At 39.4% G+C, this 18,141-nt stretch overlaps 1 protein-coding gene across 4 annotated transcripts; it reads left to right on the forward strand.

Annotated features, from left to right (window-relative positions):
- Positions 1-137: 137 nt before the first annotated feature.
- On the forward strand, positions 138-16,918 carry LOC117598990 (myosin phosphatase Rho-interacting protein). 4 transcript variants are annotated; one of them, XM_053239015.1, is made up of 23 exons: positions 138-586; positions 2,753-2,830; positions 2,915-2,980; positions 3,131-3,282; positions 4,121-4,202; positions 5,749-6,196; positions 6,967-7,066; positions 8,484-8,625; positions 8,731-8,826; positions 8,914-8,970; positions 9,058-9,126; positions 9,226-9,315; positions 10,206-10,315; positions 10,507-10,963; positions 11,308-13,716; positions 13,958-14,105; positions 14,506-14,611; positions 14,779-14,938; positions 15,335-15,442; positions 16,088-16,174; positions 16,285-16,390; positions 16,468-16,541; positions 16,617-16,918. In XM_053239015.1, exons 1-23 carry the CDS (start codon positions 464-466, stop codon positions 16,677-16,679), a joined length of 5,331 nt encoding a protein of 1,776 aa, XP_053094990.1. In that variant the 5' UTR covers positions 138-463; the 3' UTR covers positions 16,680-16,918. The 4 variants fall into 4 exon arrangements, with proteins under 4 accessions (XP_053094990.1, XP_053094992.1, XP_053094991.1 ...); XM_053239017.1 differs by having other exon boundaries at positions 10,507-10,852; XM_053239016.1 differs by having other exon boundaries at positions 139-586; positions 6,970-7,066.
- Positions 16,919-18,141: the final 1,223 nt, after the last annotated feature.

Genomic DNA, 18,141 nt, shown 5'->3' on the forward strand with positions numbered 1-18,141 from the left:
TGCCACAGTCAGTGCCAGACAGCAGTTCTTCCGTTAATACACATATTAAAGAACAAAAAAATGAAATAAAAAAATAAAAAAATTAAATTAAATTAAATAAAAAGCAATAAGCATGTGCAGGGAATGGGTGCTGCAGGACCAGGGCTGGGAACTTGTGAAGTCATAGATGGGGAAAGTCACGTGACGCTCTGCTCTCACCTGTGGCTGTTATTAATGCTTCACCTCTGGGGTTCTTTAAATCGAGCTCCTAACACGGATCTGACTCGAATTTCTGTCATTTTTTTTAAAAACCTCCAGAGCAACGTGACAATATCCGACGTGCAAGTTAGTGCCTGAAAGCGTGCGTTTTTAACATGCACAAACAGGCGCTAACTGTCCATTCATCATGACCAGGATTTCTCTTCATCTTCTCAATGTAATTAAATGAATGTAGTTAAAAACAAATGAGCTGAAGGTGCTGAGGATGTTCCCCCCGAGAGAAAACCGCTGTCACCGCTTCCAGGCCAACATCTTTAACAAGAGGAAATGCCAGAACTGCTTCAGACCTGCTGAATCCCACACACTCAGGGAATCTGATTTACACGCAGTAAGAGCATGCTTTCTTCCCTTTCTCTTCACTTTAATGCTCGTCTTGCTTGTTAAACACCTTTATACTGTACCCCACTCAGTGGTCAGGTCATTATATAAGCAATAATACACAATGTGGCATGCTGTTATAGAAAAATAATCAACAACAACAACAAGCTGGTGTAATGATGCTAGATGTGAAGCAGAGTTACTGTTCCCATCCCAGAGTGGATTATTTATAATAAATAAAATAAAATCTTTTTTTATTCTTCATATAGCAATTCCTACAACAGCAATTTTGGCAAGGATTACAACTTTTAAATTTAGTAACAAGCAACACCATACTTTTTAACTGTTTATAGTTAGATTTAATATTGTGGATCATCCATGAAACAAATTGGTTCCTGTTCTCACTTACCCTATAGCAGCTATAAAAACGGCAGTTCCCTCACCAGCCTCTCTGTTTTTTCCTTTCTCTTGAAATTAATGAGACAGTGGCTATGTTTACATGCACATCGATATTCCGATATTAATTAGAATTTGGCAATATTCTAATTAGTACTGAGTCATGTGTGTAAACGTAGCAATCCGTTGACCCGATTCAGATTAAGATAATATTCCCCAAATTCCGATTCCCACTCCTGGAATATGCCTGTTTTAATCGGAAGTTTGTTGCATGTAAACACCTTATTCAGAAAATTCACTGAAAGGAGATATATGTGCATGCTCAGTCTGCAAGGAATTGTGGGTGCTAACAGATGCTTAGCTGTAGGCTAGGTATTTAGGAATGGCAACTCGGGCATACTTACAACAATGTATATTCCAGTGCCTGTACATTTATAAACATCGTATTCGGAATATGGCTGCAACCCAAATATAGACCTTGTGTTATAAATGGAATTTGATGTGCATGTAAACGTAGCCAATTAAAGACAACCAGAAAGTAAAATCCTTTGCCCTGAAGTGCCTCCTATGAGGGGAAAATGTTCTCACTGCTACAAAGGTGCTGAAACTAGAGACTCCTTCCGTAAATGTTAAATATGTTAAACATTGAGCAAGGCCCTTAACCCTCAACTGCTCAGTTGTATAACTGTCTCCTTACAAAAATGTCATCACTGATTAATATATACTTATATAATATATAAATGATATATTGTGTGCAAATGTTTGCATCCCTCTGTGCTTCTTTTTAAAGGCGAGAGTAATGTAATTCCTGTAATGTAGGAAGAAATACAGTTCCAAATGTGTAAATAAAATACCGCCACATCTTACCCAACAACAGGGTAAGAAACATCATGGTGTCTGGGTAGAGATTTTTTACTTATTGCACTTTATCTCACCAAGTCTGTGTGTTTACCTTCTACACCGCAGAAATGGCAGTGCTTGTATTTCATACTGTATGAGCAGGAAGAAATACAATTCCAAAATGAAAATGGATAAATAAAATAAATAAATAATGGATTGCCTTGTTGTTGTATTTTGCAACAAGGCAACAATGCAATCCATGAGACAAAATGAACAGAAAAACCATTTTGAAATGAAAGCATAAGAAAGAGCTTGGAGGCTGTCATCAATGCAAATGGTGGGCAAGTTGGATATAATGTTTTTTTCACTATTAACGTCTTAAACATCACTATTTGACTGTTTTGTTATATTAGAAAATCTTGTGATAATAGATCACCCAACACCTAAAATGTCTTGGTGCTATTAATTAACTCTAAATTATTAATCATTGTTTTGATTGTTCAAAGGGTATGCAGGGATTTTTACACTCAACTAAACCATATAGATGCAGTTAGTACTTAATTGTAGATATACAGTTATGGACTGTAGCCATCTGTTGCTGTGCATACTCTCAGCTACCCTTTATTCCCTCCATCAATGGAAGGGGAATGCCACTGAGCAGATATTTGCTTGATGGGCCATTCTCAGAACAGCAGAGACCCAGTAGTGTTATTAAAGTTTTTAAAACCCCAGCAGTGCTGCTGCATCTGATACACCTATACCAGAGCACACATGCTACCATTATAGTGTTCCTGCTGTGATGGGAAAAATACGCCACCCAAAATAGTGATCTTATGTTGATTATTTACCAAGAAAGTGCAAATTTTAGATTAATCTCATGGCCAATGACTGTACATGAATCTCTCTCTCTCTCTTTGACACCTGCTCTATATTTCTGAAGACGAAACCTGTGAAAGCTGGGTGGCTTCTTTTAGCACCAGAGGGTATAGACTTTCTGAATCCTGCTCATAAGAACCGGGTAAGAAACATCATGGTGTCTTTTGGTAGATGTTTCCACTTGTAGTACTTCAGCAAATGTGTGTGTTTACCTTCTGCACCACAGAAATGGCAGCGACGGTATTTCATACTGTATGAGCATGGGCTTCTGCGCTACGCTCTGGATGAGATGGTACTATAAATATATGTAGTGCTCCTTGCTACACTACCTTCTTATTTGTTAATGGACCATCATAGTGGGATGAGTTGAGATTTTCATTTTGATGTTGAATTTTGTTCATCTAACTTCTGGTGTGTGTGGGTGTGTGTGTGTGTGTTTTAGCCTGGTACTCTGCCCCAGGGCAGTGTGAACATGAGTGAGTGCAGTGACGTGCTGGACGCCTCATCCCAGACCAGCTTCTGCAGCAGTCTACGCCTATGCTTCAGTGACCGAGATTATTATATAAGAACAGAGAATGAAGAGAACATCACTGGGTATACACTAGTGTTTCCATAATCACAGCACTTGTTCAAGAAATTGGTTTGTTAGTATGTCTTTATACACTAAGGAGGATGTGGGAAAGGGAAAAAGAAAGAGCACCTCCTTCATTTGACATGTGCCAGAGCAAAGCACAAGTTACACTTGTTCAATTTGGATTTAAATTTCTTTTTAATATTTGCTTCTTCATGCAAAGAAAACTAAGATACAGTTTGCCCTGTGGTTTTGAGCCTGTACTTATTTATATCTAAAGCCTGGTGTGCTTAATTATGGACAGATCTAGACCTTCTTGTTTTCCTTCATCAACCCTTTCCTGTTCTTTCTCTTGATTTCTTTGGTTTTCTGCTTACGTGGTACATGAGTAAAGCTCAGACGCTGCTCTAATCAGTTAAGACTGCCTGGGATTTGTGGATGCATTTAGTGTAGGTTATTAATTCATTATACTATTGCTTTTAATCATTTCCTCTGCACTATAATGACGAAAATGATAATCACTAATATTTATCCTTATTAGTTAGCCAAACTGGTTTCATCTTCTCTTCCCCTCTTTTCCTTAAACATTCTTGAAACTAGGTTCCTTCCTTAACTTGTTATCTAGAACCTGTCCCACAAGTAGAAGTACCAGAAAAACAGCACATACATATTAACAATGCTAGAGTACTGCTGAGTGTTGTTGAATGTTTCTGTTCGATCTGTCAATTTGCAATGATTCAGTGTTTATTGGGTCTTGTGTCAAAGTAAATAATAATTGTAATAATAGTCACTACTAGTGGTTGACCTTATTAACATGCCTTCATTATTTTACATTGGAATATAAATGAATGCTTTTAATAGGTGGCAAGAAAACCTGCTCATTCACACAAATGCTGCAAAAACAAACCAAAAGAAGCGAAGGAGAGAGCAAGCAGTCCCACTGGTATGTGCTTTTGACTGGTATATATGCTTTAACATTTTCTACTATACAGTATGAAGTTCTGAAAACCATCTGAAAAGGTTTCAACCACAAGCAAAGTTCTAGCATTTTAAAATTTGTTGAAATGGGAGAAAATTTAAAGAATACATTCCAGGAGTGTAGGAGCATTGTGGACATTTTGACACCTGATGACGGTTTACAAACTGAGTTTATTAAGCTTATGTCTGTTTTGTAATAGCAGGTAGCTTTCCAACAACTTGATCGAAGTCCGACATTCACCGTATAATGAAATAACACTTAACTTGCAAGGTTTAGACTGACTGTTTTTAACCACTGCATGTTTTAAACTGCCTCATTATTCAACATTAGCTTTGCAAACTAAAGTCTGTTCTGAGGAATTATACACCTGGAGATGCAGTAATGTCCTACAGTTATAGAGTAAAAGTTTTTGGGGATTTGAGCAATATTTACTGACCCAGACTGAACAGAGAAGTCTATTGACATCCATCACAGTCTGACCTGAATTCAGTTGGGCCATGAAAATCTTTTGGTCATCAGTTCTGGCCCACTTTGACCCTTAAATTTTTTTGTCATGTATGTATGTGTGTGTGTGTGTGTGTGTGTGTGTGTGTGTGTGTATGTATGTGTATGTATATTTAAATAAATATATATATATATATATATATATATATATATATATTTATTTATTTATTTAAACATCAAAATCTTGATGGCCCATTCACTATTAGTTTTGGGGTTTTTTTATGTCTTTTAAACATCCTTGTAGAAAATAAACGTAATTTAAAAAAAAAATTTTAAATGAGAAATGTTTAATGAGAAAATGTCAGTTAGTGGACTGAACTGGAATTGGCTAAAAGTTTCACAATGTGCAGCATGCAGCAGGAATAACGCTAACTGTGAATTAATGATAATAGGAGTGTATTAGGACTTTTGTATTGTTCAAAAAGAACTCTTGAACATGTTTAAGCAGCATAGTAGTTTTAGCCTGCTGTGCCTTTAAGTATTCACCTACAAGCCCCACTACTTCAGTTTAATTATGCCTCGAACTGCAGTGCACATATCTCTGTCTGCTTGATTTACTTCTTTTTCTTAGTCTTTTGCCTCTGCTTGCTGACAGCAGACCATTTTGTTCTCGTGTGTGTGTGTGTGTGTGTGTGTGTGTGTGTGTGTGTGTGTGTGTGTGTGTGTGAGTGAGAGAGAGAGAGAGAGAGAGAGAGAGAGAGAGAGAGAGAGAGAGAGAGAGAGAGAGAGAGAGAGAGAGAGAGAGATATATATCTGTGGGGGTTACTGTGTAGGGATGCAGTTTGTCTGGCTGACGTGCAATTATTCACGTCCGGTAGCTTGTGTGTATGGTGAAGTGCTGGTTAGTTGAACATTAGTGTAATTAATTTTAACGATCTCACCAGGATTATGGAGAAGCCTATGACTATATTGAGGGAACTTGGGGTGGCTTTGTGGTCTAGCTGCAACAATCAATTTTTTCTCTTTTTTTCCTCTCTTTCTTGCTCTGTCTCTATACCTTTCTCAGCATAACCTAAAGAAGCACACACTACCTGAAAGAAACCAGGTGTCTGATGGAAGTAATAGCAGCTATATCCTGAACACCAGCTGCAGCAGTGGTAGCAGAAGCACCAAGAAAAGAAGCCCTGAAAACAGTAGAACCGCTAACAGCATAATTATTAAACAAAGTGTTAATATTGGAGATCTAAACACCAGGATTGGTGCTGAAGGCATTAGTGTTGGTCGATGTGGTAGTAAAGACACAAGCAGCAGTGATATGGAGGGTGTGGAGGTCGGTTGTCCACTCTCTTCTTCTCCAGGGGCGGGGCATCACAAGGAACCCAAGGAGCTCAATGGGAAAGGAGGAGTCCACTCCAGCAGCAGAATGAGCCGTGCCAACTCTTCGAATACCTCCTCCAGTAGTTCCTACCTCTTCTCAACGCTTAGTCAACTGCCCACTCACTTCAGCACAAACGGTAAGAGCAAAAACAGGAATGCGATGAAGTGTGATGGCCATGTGGGTTTCTTTTCTGTCTTTTTGTCATGTGCTTTAGTGGATGTTCGTGGTGTAATACAATGCCACTATATATGTCTGTATCTGTATCTGTTTAGAGGTCTGAATATTTGTATATGTATTTGGATTTATACCTGAAACTTAAAACAGAAGGTGTGATTTTTGGTGAAACCAAATACTTACTTTTTAATTCTGTTAACACAGTTATTACTTTTTATTTGTACCTTTGTATCTGCAACATTTTCTAATGAATTTAGTTGATTCTAGTTCCAAAAATGTAATCAAACTAGTAGCCCAATTTAAAACCAGGCATTTACTAAGGACTGCCACATGTTCATGTTATGTTGTCTTTGAGTTTAATATCTGACTGCTCACTCGTGCCTGCATGAAAGTTACAAACCTCCTGCGACTTTTTCATTGTCCTCAGAATCTCAACCCTGTCACACACCTGCAGTCTAAACCACATGCACTGTGAAACTTTCTGGACATCATTTCTTGTGCATCTCTTCTTCATATCTGTATTTGTATCCATTTAGAACACATTATCTGTTCAATCCAAATAATTTGCTTAGTGTGAAAAGATGCTGATGCTCACTGTAAGTGTGTCGTCGCCAGCTATTTGTCTTCGTATTGCAGGACATTTGGGCAGCCCTGCCTGCTGATTTGCCAGGAAAATGTGCACTTAAGCTGGAATGCCTGAACTAATTTCCCTTTTGCCTCTTTCACTCTCAGCAGCTAAGAGCCGTGAAGGCGTAGAGAGTGGCTATTCTTCTCTGGAGAAAACAAGATCTGATGCTGAGGACACACAGACAGGCCCTGACAAGGACTACAGGTGTGAACATCTTGCCCATGCCACTACTTTACATGGTGGGCTTGGTTCTCTGGAACCTGCTAATGGTGGGTTTGGAGGTGTGATTAGGCTTTTGGGAGGGATAGATAATTAGTGTAATGGAAGAGAAGGGACAGCAGCAGGTACATGCATCAGGATCCCACTTGCTCAGGCGTGGAAGAGGTGAAACACACAGAACACACAGCCCTGGAAGAGAGGAGGTGTACCGTCTGTTCGGAAAGCAGCGCAGGTAAGAGTAGTAGCCACTACTCGTTTACTGACAGCACCTATGTGGAAAAAGTAATTTAGAATACTTTTAAGCAATATTTAATGCCTTATTAATAATGATCTTTATCTATCTGTATATATATATAGTACTTTTTTGTTTTTGTACTACTTTAATATGGTAGTATATGACTTATTCTGGCTGTTTCTCTCTTGATATGATATGCAGTTTGAGAGATGCTAGTACTATGGGAATCACATGATCGTGCAAGCCTTGCTGCTGGTCTAAGATCTTTAAATAAATGGTTTCAAGCTCTAGGGTGAAATTTTCAATGTTACTGTGAACAGACTTGCTCCGTAACACCATTATGTCAGTTTGATCAGAATTTATTGTGTATTTATACAGGCTTTTATGTCTTTTGACACAGTTTTCCATTTTGCATAACTCTTGTTAAAATGCTTCAATCATTGCGTCCGGCCTCAAACCAGCTATCTCCTTGCGTCTGCTTAATTTCATAACAGCCTTGCAAGGAATAAAACACAGTAAGGCCTGATGAGAAGCAGAGTTACTTTTGCCAAACAGTTTTCCGAAAACACCACAGCAGTTTGCCAACATTTAAAACTGTTTGGTTACTAAAGAATGACACATTGTGCTTTTTATTCCTTTATAGTTGTGCTTAGTGTTGCAGAATGTCCACGAAACCCAAAAACCTTGTAACTTGTCATGCTACTCACAAATCACAAAGCCCTCTGAAGGCTTTCCCATGTTGGAAACCTCAATATACAGATTTACCTTTGACCTTTACAGAGCACTGGCCCCGGAGATGCTTTCCAGATATGCTAAATAAATGAAACATAACCATATCAATAATTACAATCTGTTTGTGGCAAGTTCACCATAAAAGTCCTTTAAGTTGTTACTATAGATACAATAATGTATTCAGATGAGTGCATTAATATAAACCGGAACTATTATCCAAGTTGGGATGTTACAGAAAATTAATCAGCACCTACTGAACAATCAAGCAATCAACAACAATGTGGTACATATTAACTTGCCCCATGTCACTCTCTAACTCTGCCTATATACAATATTTCCATGTGCTGACACTTTATAGAGGACTTTCTTCTTCTTCAGAGCACGCTCCTGTTAGTTAGTATACATGGTAGAAAACCATTTTGTTGTGTGTTTCAGGCGATCACAAGTGATTAGTCAGTTTGAGCAGGAAAATGGGATGTATATGCCTGCCAGAGAGCAGTGTTCCTCTTCATCAATATCCACCTGTTCTGCTGCAGAATATGATCAAGACGACAGAGCAAATCACAGTACAACACGGGTATCTCACGTGAACATTTACATCTTGTTTGAGATGCTGGTCAGGTTGTGATTTAGCTTCAGAGAAGGTTCATTCCGAATTCAGGTGGTGTTTTGGTTTCTGTAGGCGTTTGCTCGTGGTCATGGTGCATCTGGTGTCTCTGCTTCCACCTGCCGACGCTCCAAATCATTGGAGCGCAATCTGGCTGAACACACTCCCACGGTGGGTACAGCCAACAAAACACTGCACTGATGGTGAAGTTAAACAAGAAAGTCTTATCCATGTGATGATTTTCTATCCTTCTCCTAGCCTGACTTGTTAAATTTTAAGAAGGGATGGATGTCAAGATTGGGAGAAGATGGAAAGGTAAATGGAATATATGAAGATATTGGAGAAAAATGTCTCTCAAGTATAAAATGGTGTGAGGTGGTGTTTGTTTTTCTCATATTCCAGTGGAGGAAGCATTGGTTTGTTCTCACTAACCAGAGTTTAAGATTCTACAGAGATTCGGTTGCTGAAGAGGTATGTTTGAATATGATGCCAAAAAAAAGATATATATTTGGCTTCTCCAGATTACCTGGTGTCCACTAGTGTTTAGAGATAAGACTTTATTTATTCCAGGCTGCAGATCTGGATGGTGAGATCAACCTGTCCACCTGTTATGACATCACAGACTTTCCTGTGCAGAGGAACTATGGCTTTCAAATTCATGTAAGTACTTAAGTACGTGTGTGGAAGTCTTTACGTATTTGAGGATTTTATTTGGTAGAGTAATAACATCTCAGACTGTTCACTAATGTTTGTATTAAACAGAAAAGACAAATCAAAGACATTATTGAACCATACCAAAACAGCCTCCATAGGACGAACCGCAGACCTACCAACCTTTACGCATTAGAAGCGCCCCATTTTAACATTGGAGTTAATAGTCGCTAGTGCGTTATCCCTCAAAAATACACCAAAAGAGCTGTCTTCTTTTTTTTCGAATAAGAATGGCAGATGAGCCAATCAAAATATGAAAGCATTACTAATGCCTTTGCCAGTACTTGAAAGATGCACTGGCTTAGTGCCCTCACTTTCTTCCATGGTACTGTAAATGAAGAATGTTTTGAGTTAATTTAATGGGAACTAAAATTTATCAATGTGTTTAACTTGGCTAACATTAGACACATGTACACTTAACACCAAGTAACTATACTTATTAGGGAGGCCACCGAAGATTTTACTGTCCTGTCCTGGTCAGTGTGCAGATTTGTTCAGACATCTTGAGCAGCAGCTCAACAGGGAAAGGATTATTATTCAGAATGTATTATGTTTTTTTTGTTTCATTTTATTTTTTTACTGGCCACTGATTTTTGGAAGGCAGAACTACACATTATTCATCTTCAGGGTTATCAGTTCTACAACCACAGATTTTAAAATCCAAAATGTTTGCCATGAATTTTCTGTTGTTAAGTTTGTGCTGTGCTGTGTTGCGTTGCATGATCCAGGTATTAATACTACACTACAGCACTGATTTTTCCATTATGCATGTACTTCTTGTACTAAAAGTGGCTAGTGCACTACAAAAGTATCTGATCATGTCTATGAACCTCTTGCAGACTAAAGATGGAGTTTTTACACTCTGTGCAACAACATCTGGGATTCGCCAGAACTGGATTCAGGCAGTTATGAAGAATGTTCAGACATCTGTTGCCCCTGATGTCACATGGTAACAACCTCATATACCAGTTATTAAAGTCCTCCATGTTGGTTAAAGGAAGGAGCATAAGAAGACGATATTTTAGTTTTCAGAATTAACTTATAGCTGACGCCACATTATTTTTGTCAATTTCCTTTCCTCATGCTACACATACAAAGTTACGAAATGTTAACCTTGATCTTTTTTTCATTCTTTCTCAGCTCTCTTCCTCAAAATGTGCCAGTGGGCATGGTTTCTGAATGTAGATTTCCTTTTGCTTCAAACTCCTCATGTTTAGAGGAGGAGAAGAGGAGCAGTGTCAGTGAACGACGCAGGGAGGGGCATTACAAAACCTTTGACTGGGCTGAGTTTAGTCACATGCGGAAGAAAAGGGAGACACTCAGCAGGCATTCAGGAATAGAATCAGAGTTTGTCTGTGGTGACTCCGTGCCCCCTGCACCTGCATCATCTCCTGAAGACCCTGTCACAAGCTCCATTACAGTGGTGCATACTGAGGCGGGCGAGGCTCCACATGTTACAAAGACCACAGACTCGTCACCGCTCATGGTGAGATCCAGTATTGTCGCCAGTAAACCAAGTGATCAGAAGAGTACAGAAGTTGGTGGTGTGGATTTTTTTAATGACATTTCTAATGCACAGATGGAAGAGAAGAAAGAGGTACCTGCATCCTTAGTCAGTGTGACAAAAATTAAATCAGTTAAAAACAGTTTTCTAGCTAGAATATTTTCTCTCCTGAGATCTAAATTGTTACTCATTAAATTTAATAAATAAACTGTTACAAACTGTTATAAATAAATTCTGATAATTTAGTCCACATACTTATGGTCTATGTAGGGCTCGGCACTACGTACTATGGGCACTATGTAGGGCTGGGCACTGGACAATATGGTGTCAATACTGTGATGAATTATTTGCGTTTCTGAAAGTATTGCAGGAATTGTCAAAACAGTGGTAGAAAAATTGTTGCTGCATAATAAAATAGATTTATTGGTCTGTTTCAGGCTGATCTTTACACCTCGCCCTCACCAGCCACATTTTCCTCATTGTCAGTGCAAACAGAGTGGCAGTGGGAGCTGGAGCTTAAAACGCTCCACAGGGAACTGAAGGCCATGTATGAGAGAAGTGAGAGAGAGAGGAGGGAGTATAAACTCTCTGAGGCCCGCCTCCAGACTGAGTTGATTGGCAGTCTGGACTGCCTACATGAAACAGAGTCAAAACTGCAGAAAACTGAAGCCACCCTGAGGGAACGAGAGAGTGAGCTGGAGGAATTGCGAAGTTGTTTGGAAGAAGTTTCAGAACGTATGAAGGCTGCAGAGGAGGTGCAGGCTCTGAAAGATGTTCGCCTACAGAGACACTTGCGCCTTCTGGAGGAGAATCAGGAAAGGGAGAGGAGGAGTCTCAGTGATAGTCTTGAGCATGCAGAGAAGCATGGGAAGGAACTGGAGGAGAGGCTTATGCAAACAGAAGCGATGCTGCAAAAGATGCCAACAGGGGGCATAGTGGAGCAGTTGGAGAGAAAGTGCCAAGAGCTGCAGAACCAGCTAGATGAATCGGACAGCGAGTTGAGTAGGTTGCAGGCACGGCTTCAGAATGAGGAGACGCTGTACTATGATATGGAGCATAACTATGAGCAAGTATGTGAGGAGTTGGAGTTGGTGCGCGGCACATTGCAAAACTGCGAGAGGGTATGTGAAGAGCGCTTTAGAATCCAGTTGGAGCAGCAACAAGAAAAGCTTAATAGGAAGGAGCGGGAGCTGCAAGAAGTGTTTCTGAAAATGGGTTGCTCGGGTGCGACTCTGGAAATGTCTGAACACATGTGGCTGAAAGATGCCTGCCACCATCTTCAGGAGAGCCCAAGCACTGGGGAGAAGGTCAGGAATTTTGGGTTTGGTGATTTGGGGAAACAACCAGTTGCACAGGGAGATGAATCAGAACAAGTAATCTCTGTGATACAAGCATTGGAAAGCAAATTGTGTGACACAGAGGAGAGGCTTCAGGAGATCAATGTGCATCTCCAGCAACAACAGCAAAAACTTGGTGATAAGGTAAATGCTCTTAAAGTTGATGAGCAATGGAGTGTGCAGATACCCAATGAGTCATTGGGACTAGGCAATAGAGATGACAAACCAGATGGAAAATGTTGTGGGATCATACGAGAAAAGACTGCGATTAATACTAAAGTTAACTTGGTTACTAATAAGATGCTTAACTTTGATCTCCAGGAAGCCTTGCATGAAGAAGTTACAAGTCCAATGAAGGGTTTATCTCGTGGGATGACTAGCAGGATGCTGTCCCTAGAAGCATTGGTCATCCAGAAGATGGCTTCTGCACTAGAGCATCCCAGCAAACAGCTCCTAGAGGGGATTTCAGAGTTGCAATCCCAGGCCAAGGCCCTTAGAGAGGCTTATGATGGGAGCTCTGAGGGGCCAGTCACAAGGAATTACTCACAGTTGTTTTCATACTATCAGGAGTTGGGTGAGGCAGGGTGCTCACTGGATGAGTGGGAGATCTATAGCATGTGTATGAAAGCAGAACTAGCATACCTCACATACACAAACCACATACACAACCCAGAGAAAGAGAATGGGTCACAGACATTTAATGTCCCATTCTGTCTTTGGTCTGAGGTTACACCACTTGATACCAAAGAAGAAACTAATTCCAAAAAAGGACTCCGGCTATGTGATGTCAGCCTGCCTGAACTGGTACCATGTAGGGAACAGATGCAAGGTGAGAAGGTGGGGTACTGCCCAGGAGACATGGACAAAGAGAGTCTAGTGGAAGAGCTGCAGGCACAGGCTCGTTCCCTGCAGACCCTCTCTGAGCAGCTGCATCCTTTGGATCAAGGTTTGGATGCAGGTGTACTGTCTGAGCTTTCTCCAGTCCTCCTGCGGACTGTGTTGTTCCAGGCCATTCTGGCATACATGTCAAGCCGACTACATGTGGCTCTGCAGCGGCAAGTGCGTCTCTTGCAAGATCAGTGGGAGCAGGCTATGTGCCAGTGCCACAGACTGGAGGGCCTGTTGCAAGAACAGGCTGAGCGCTATGAGGAAAAGCTGCGTGAGGATCGCGTGGTCATAGAGGTGGCCGAGCTGGCACGCGTCTCAGCTGAGACAGCTGCGCAGATAAAGGGACAAGAAGTTCAGCGACTGGAAGCAGAGTTTGAGAAAAAGCTCCAGGAGCTTCAGCAAATCCATGAGGAAGAGATGACTCGTTTCCATGAGTGTTGTATCCAGAGCCAGTCACAGACTGTGACCCCCACAGAATCCAGTAATGGAGATAGCAAACTTTCTATGAAGGAAAGAATCAGTGAGCTGGAGCTGCAGATTAGATGCTTGGAAGAGGAGATTCGCAGAGGAGATGCAAACGCCTTGAGACAGGCCTATGAACAGGAGCTGGAGACACTGAAGGTACTCATTTGTAGAAGTACTCACTACATTTTTCTGACATGGAAACTAGATTTGTTTCTCTATTGCTGCATCTTGGCGCAATGTGATTTTCAATGTGACTAATTTCACTAATTGAGTAATAATTATATTTGCACATTAACCAACCTTGTGAGTAATCCAATTCCAACGCAGAACAATTGCTTGCAGTCCAGAGTCTTTTGGGATTTGTGTGATTATGTATATATCCCTGCTTGTGTGTTAGGTTACCTGTGAACTTGGCTTCGGCAGCATGGAGCAGAGTCATCAGAGGGTGATTGAGGAGATGCAGCGGCAACACCAGATAGAGGTGGAACAGCTGCTGGAAGAGAAAGAGAGAGTACTCCAAGAAGAAACCAATGCCACAATTGCAGGTATGAGACCAATTTCATAATGCCCATTGCTGAACTGGGTAGATATGAACAAGCTCAGGTTCAGTGTTAATGTTTAAGACAGTGTTTGTTAGTATTATTATGTTAGACTTGTTAGTGTGTCCACCCAGAAAGCACTGTTTGCTTACTGGGTTGGTCAGTGCTCTTTGATGAGGCTACATGCAATCATGCACAAAACACCATCAGACACTGTTCTTTCTTCTCCCTTATTTTACTTGAACTTTTCCCTTAACTGCTCTGCTTTACTGGTTCATAATTCCATTGTTTTTGATCAATAATTTAATCGCTATGCTGGGGACTAAGTCTTCTAGAGCCCGCTTTAAAGGTGCTACATTCATATCTGTGCATTATGTGGATTTTGATTTATTGTGTGCATGTGTAGCCATTGAAGCCATGCGCAAAGCTCATAAGGAGGAGCTGGAGAAAAGTCAAAAAGCTCAGCAGAATGGAGCCAGCACAGACATCAACAAGCTGCGTGCCCAGTTTAAGTAAGTGTGTGCGCATTTACATTCCCTTTTTCTGGCAAATGATTTGAGTAAACCATAAAGCAAAATATCAGAATGTATTACTGAAAGCTCAAAGGAATATTTATCAGGAATATTGTTTTGTAATGAAATGGTATCTAAGCAATCGTTTGTGTTTGTATGGTGTTCAGAGATGAGCTGGATTCACTACACAGGGAACTGGAGGTATTATCTGAGCAGTACTCTCAGAAATGCCTGGAGAATGCACACCTGAGTCGAGCCATAGAGACAGAAAGACAAGCCCTGATCTCTGTAGAGAGAGACAACCAGGAACTCCACACACGCAATCAAGTAAATTCCTCATCAACAGAAAACACATTTACATCCACACATCCACTGTTCGTCTTCCTTAGTCCTTTTCAAGGCAAGGTACCAGTGTCAGTGACCCATGTCATGTCACAGTATCAGTATCTTGTGCTGTGAATTAATGCTGAAGGATTTTGGATGGTAAAATGTGTTCTCAAAGGGAAAATTACAACCTGCAAAACCCTCCATAGTTGTATTATAATAAGGACCATTAACCTTATTTATACACTTTGCATTAGTATGTCTGGTTATGTAATAATTTGGGTCTTAAAAAAAGGTTTGCTGTCTCTCTGAAGCAACATCGGAACCACAATCATGTCTAGTAAATGGGAGTAAGCATGTGCACGTGTGTATGTGTGTGTGTTTGATTCTGTACGCTAGGAGCTGAATAAGCACTTGGTGGCTGAACTCTCCCTAATGCAGTCTTGTGTGAATGGAGGAGTGGACCAGTCAGAGCTGTCTCAGGGCAAAGATGTGATTCAGCTGGAGGTAAAATCATTCAATCATTTACTACACTCCCTTGCTATAAGGAATATAACTGGTTTATATTAATGCGCTCATTCTAATGTTGTATTTCTATAGCAACAACGTACACAGGAGCCTTTCTATGATGCAATGTTTATTTAGCATTTTTGGAAGGAGTCTCCAGTTTTGGTTCGTAACAGTCAGAGCTAGAGCTGTGAAATTTTTTTCCAACATGGGAGGACTTTGCTTTTTGCAGTTTCTTGTTGACTTAACGAGCTACGTTTTTTTTGTTGTCTTGTCTTATTAATGTCAAAAGAGAGGCTGCTGAGGGAACGACTGCTTTTGACTGTTAGTAATAATGTACACATACACATATACACATCCTGACCTTAAACTGGTCCAGGCATTGTAAGAAGAATTCCTTGTTTCTAACAAGAGTTAACTGTTTAGGGAAAAATGCATGGTTATAATACAGCTTTATTAAAAATATAGTATATGATTTTGTAACCATTCAATCATGATTTTGGAGATTAATACATGGTTTGAGAGGGTTTGAGTTTGAGTTTTGGAACTGGACTAGTATTTTGGCTAGCCCCTGATCCAAGCTCATAGATTAGACATAAGGTTGCAAGAAAATGAGAAATAAACAAACTGCATGTGTGTGTTTAGGTGGCGTTAAGAGTGAAGGAGTCAGAAATTCAATGTCTGAAGCAAGAGATCAGCTCACTAAAGGAGGAGCTACAAGCTGCAAACAGAGTAATATTTCTTCTTTTTAATTCTGACCTGCTATTAATAAACAGACAAAACAGTGTATGCATGTGTTTTGAATAAAATGTCTAGGATTCTAATTAGATTGTGTTTTTCAGCGTTGTAAGAAGCTGCTGAATGAGTTGAGTGTTTCAGGTGTCAAATGTCAAAGTGCCTGTGTTAAGCACAGTGCCGAGACTTACAGACAACGGAGCCAAAGTTATGGTGAGTAGACACACTCATAAACTTGGTATGTGCCCCACCAATAAAATGCACTAACATTAATTATGTGTGTGTTATAGATGTGATAAAGTCAAAAAGTAATCCTGACTTCCTGAAGAACCGTATTAAACCAAACCAACCAACCAGATCCAAGGTTAGAACCCTGAACAGTATTTGAGCAAAGTAAGAAATACAGTATGTCAGTAACATACTCTGTTTTTCTTCTCAGAGTCTGAAGGAACGTCTCTCTGTCCAGGAGAGAATGAAGCTTTTTGAATCGGGCAGCAAATAGAAAGATCTGATTGTGTCCCTGTATGTGTGCACTTTTCACAATTTTTGTGTGTTGTATATGAGCTTAATTTAATTTTTAATATTTGTACATAAAGGTAATGGGTTTATTTTTTAAAATTTGTTATTGTATATTGTGATGCTGAGATCTTTCTTTGGTCTGTCCCTTCTTTCCCTGGTCTGTTTTGTCAAATATTTGCTATAATTTATTTTTATAGCATTTTTAGTTCATTGGAAATTTAACTACTGCTTGACCTGACTGTTTTTTTTTTAAATAAATAAATCAAAATTGAAAAAATGCAAAATGTGTTCTAAGTCACATTTCTGGAACATGGCCACTTTTTAAGTGTTGCCATGTTTTTTTTTTTTGTTTTTTTTTTCCCTTCAAACTCCTGATCAGTCAGGTTGTAGGGCAAGTGACAAAAATATGGACTGTGTCTGTGAAATATTTATTAGTGAATATTCATGACTCTCATTTACAAATAAGTAGATTTATGACATTGTTGTCTATCATTGCTAATATTCCAGGTTGCAGATTGTGTAACTAAAAATATAACTTGATTATTTTTGGGTTATTCACTGGTATGCAGTGTTAAGTGTCCCATTTTAACTATGGCTGCATACATTTAAGTCACACAACCAGTTCAAATTCTCTTGATTTTCTCCCTCCAAAGCTACCAAAGTTAAACCAATCTATATTTAATCTTCTTCGCTGTTGTTTTAAGAAAAAAAAAAAAAGGGGCAGTCACTTCAAATGTGAGGGGCAGTTTTTGAATGCAGTCAATAAGTGTTTAAAATGAAATATGTGATTATATAACATGTATTCAGTACTACAACCATTACATTACAAGCTGTGTTATTAACTAATTTTCCAACACAATCAATAGAGTATAAAGCAATTCTGGTTGCTAATGATTTTCCTAAGGGATATATGATCAGGATGAAACTGACTGAAAAAATAGTCTCTGAAAGGACAAATTATATAGATTTAGAGCTTAATTTTAAATACCTTTGACTGAAGAATTCATATAAAATTTCAAAACGATGTGTTTCATCCTTACGTGCAAATTTGAATCCTGGACATGAACATCCATTACCTACCAACGTGCAACATGATACACACCAACTGCAATAAGCTTTTAAACATTCACTCAATTTTAGTGTGTTTAATATTGGAAGAAAATTTTTTCTATAAAAAAAAACGGATGTACTGATATACTGTTTTGAGATTTCACAAGTTTAAAAATAAAAAAAACAAAAACATTTCCAATCATGAAAAACTCTGCATGATCTAGATTTTGATATCAGTGTCTGCTCAGTCATTGTAAACCCAAATTGATTATATTGTTTGTTTGCATTAAAACGGAAATCGGATAGTAGACATGGTGTGTATTAAATGTAACCTGCCCTGGTGCCTTGCTCATGTTTCTTGCCCCCTATGGCCTGTCTTCAGAACCTCAGTTGGT

Source organism: Pangasianodon hypophthalmus, chromosome 13, assembly GCF_027358585.1.
Source record: "Pangasianodon hypophthalmus isolate fPanHyp1 chromosome 13, fPanHyp1.pri, whole genome shotgun sequence".
Taxonomy (NCBI): Eukaryota; Metazoa; Chordata; class Actinopteri; order Siluriformes; family Pangasiidae; genus Pangasianodon; species Pangasianodon hypophthalmus.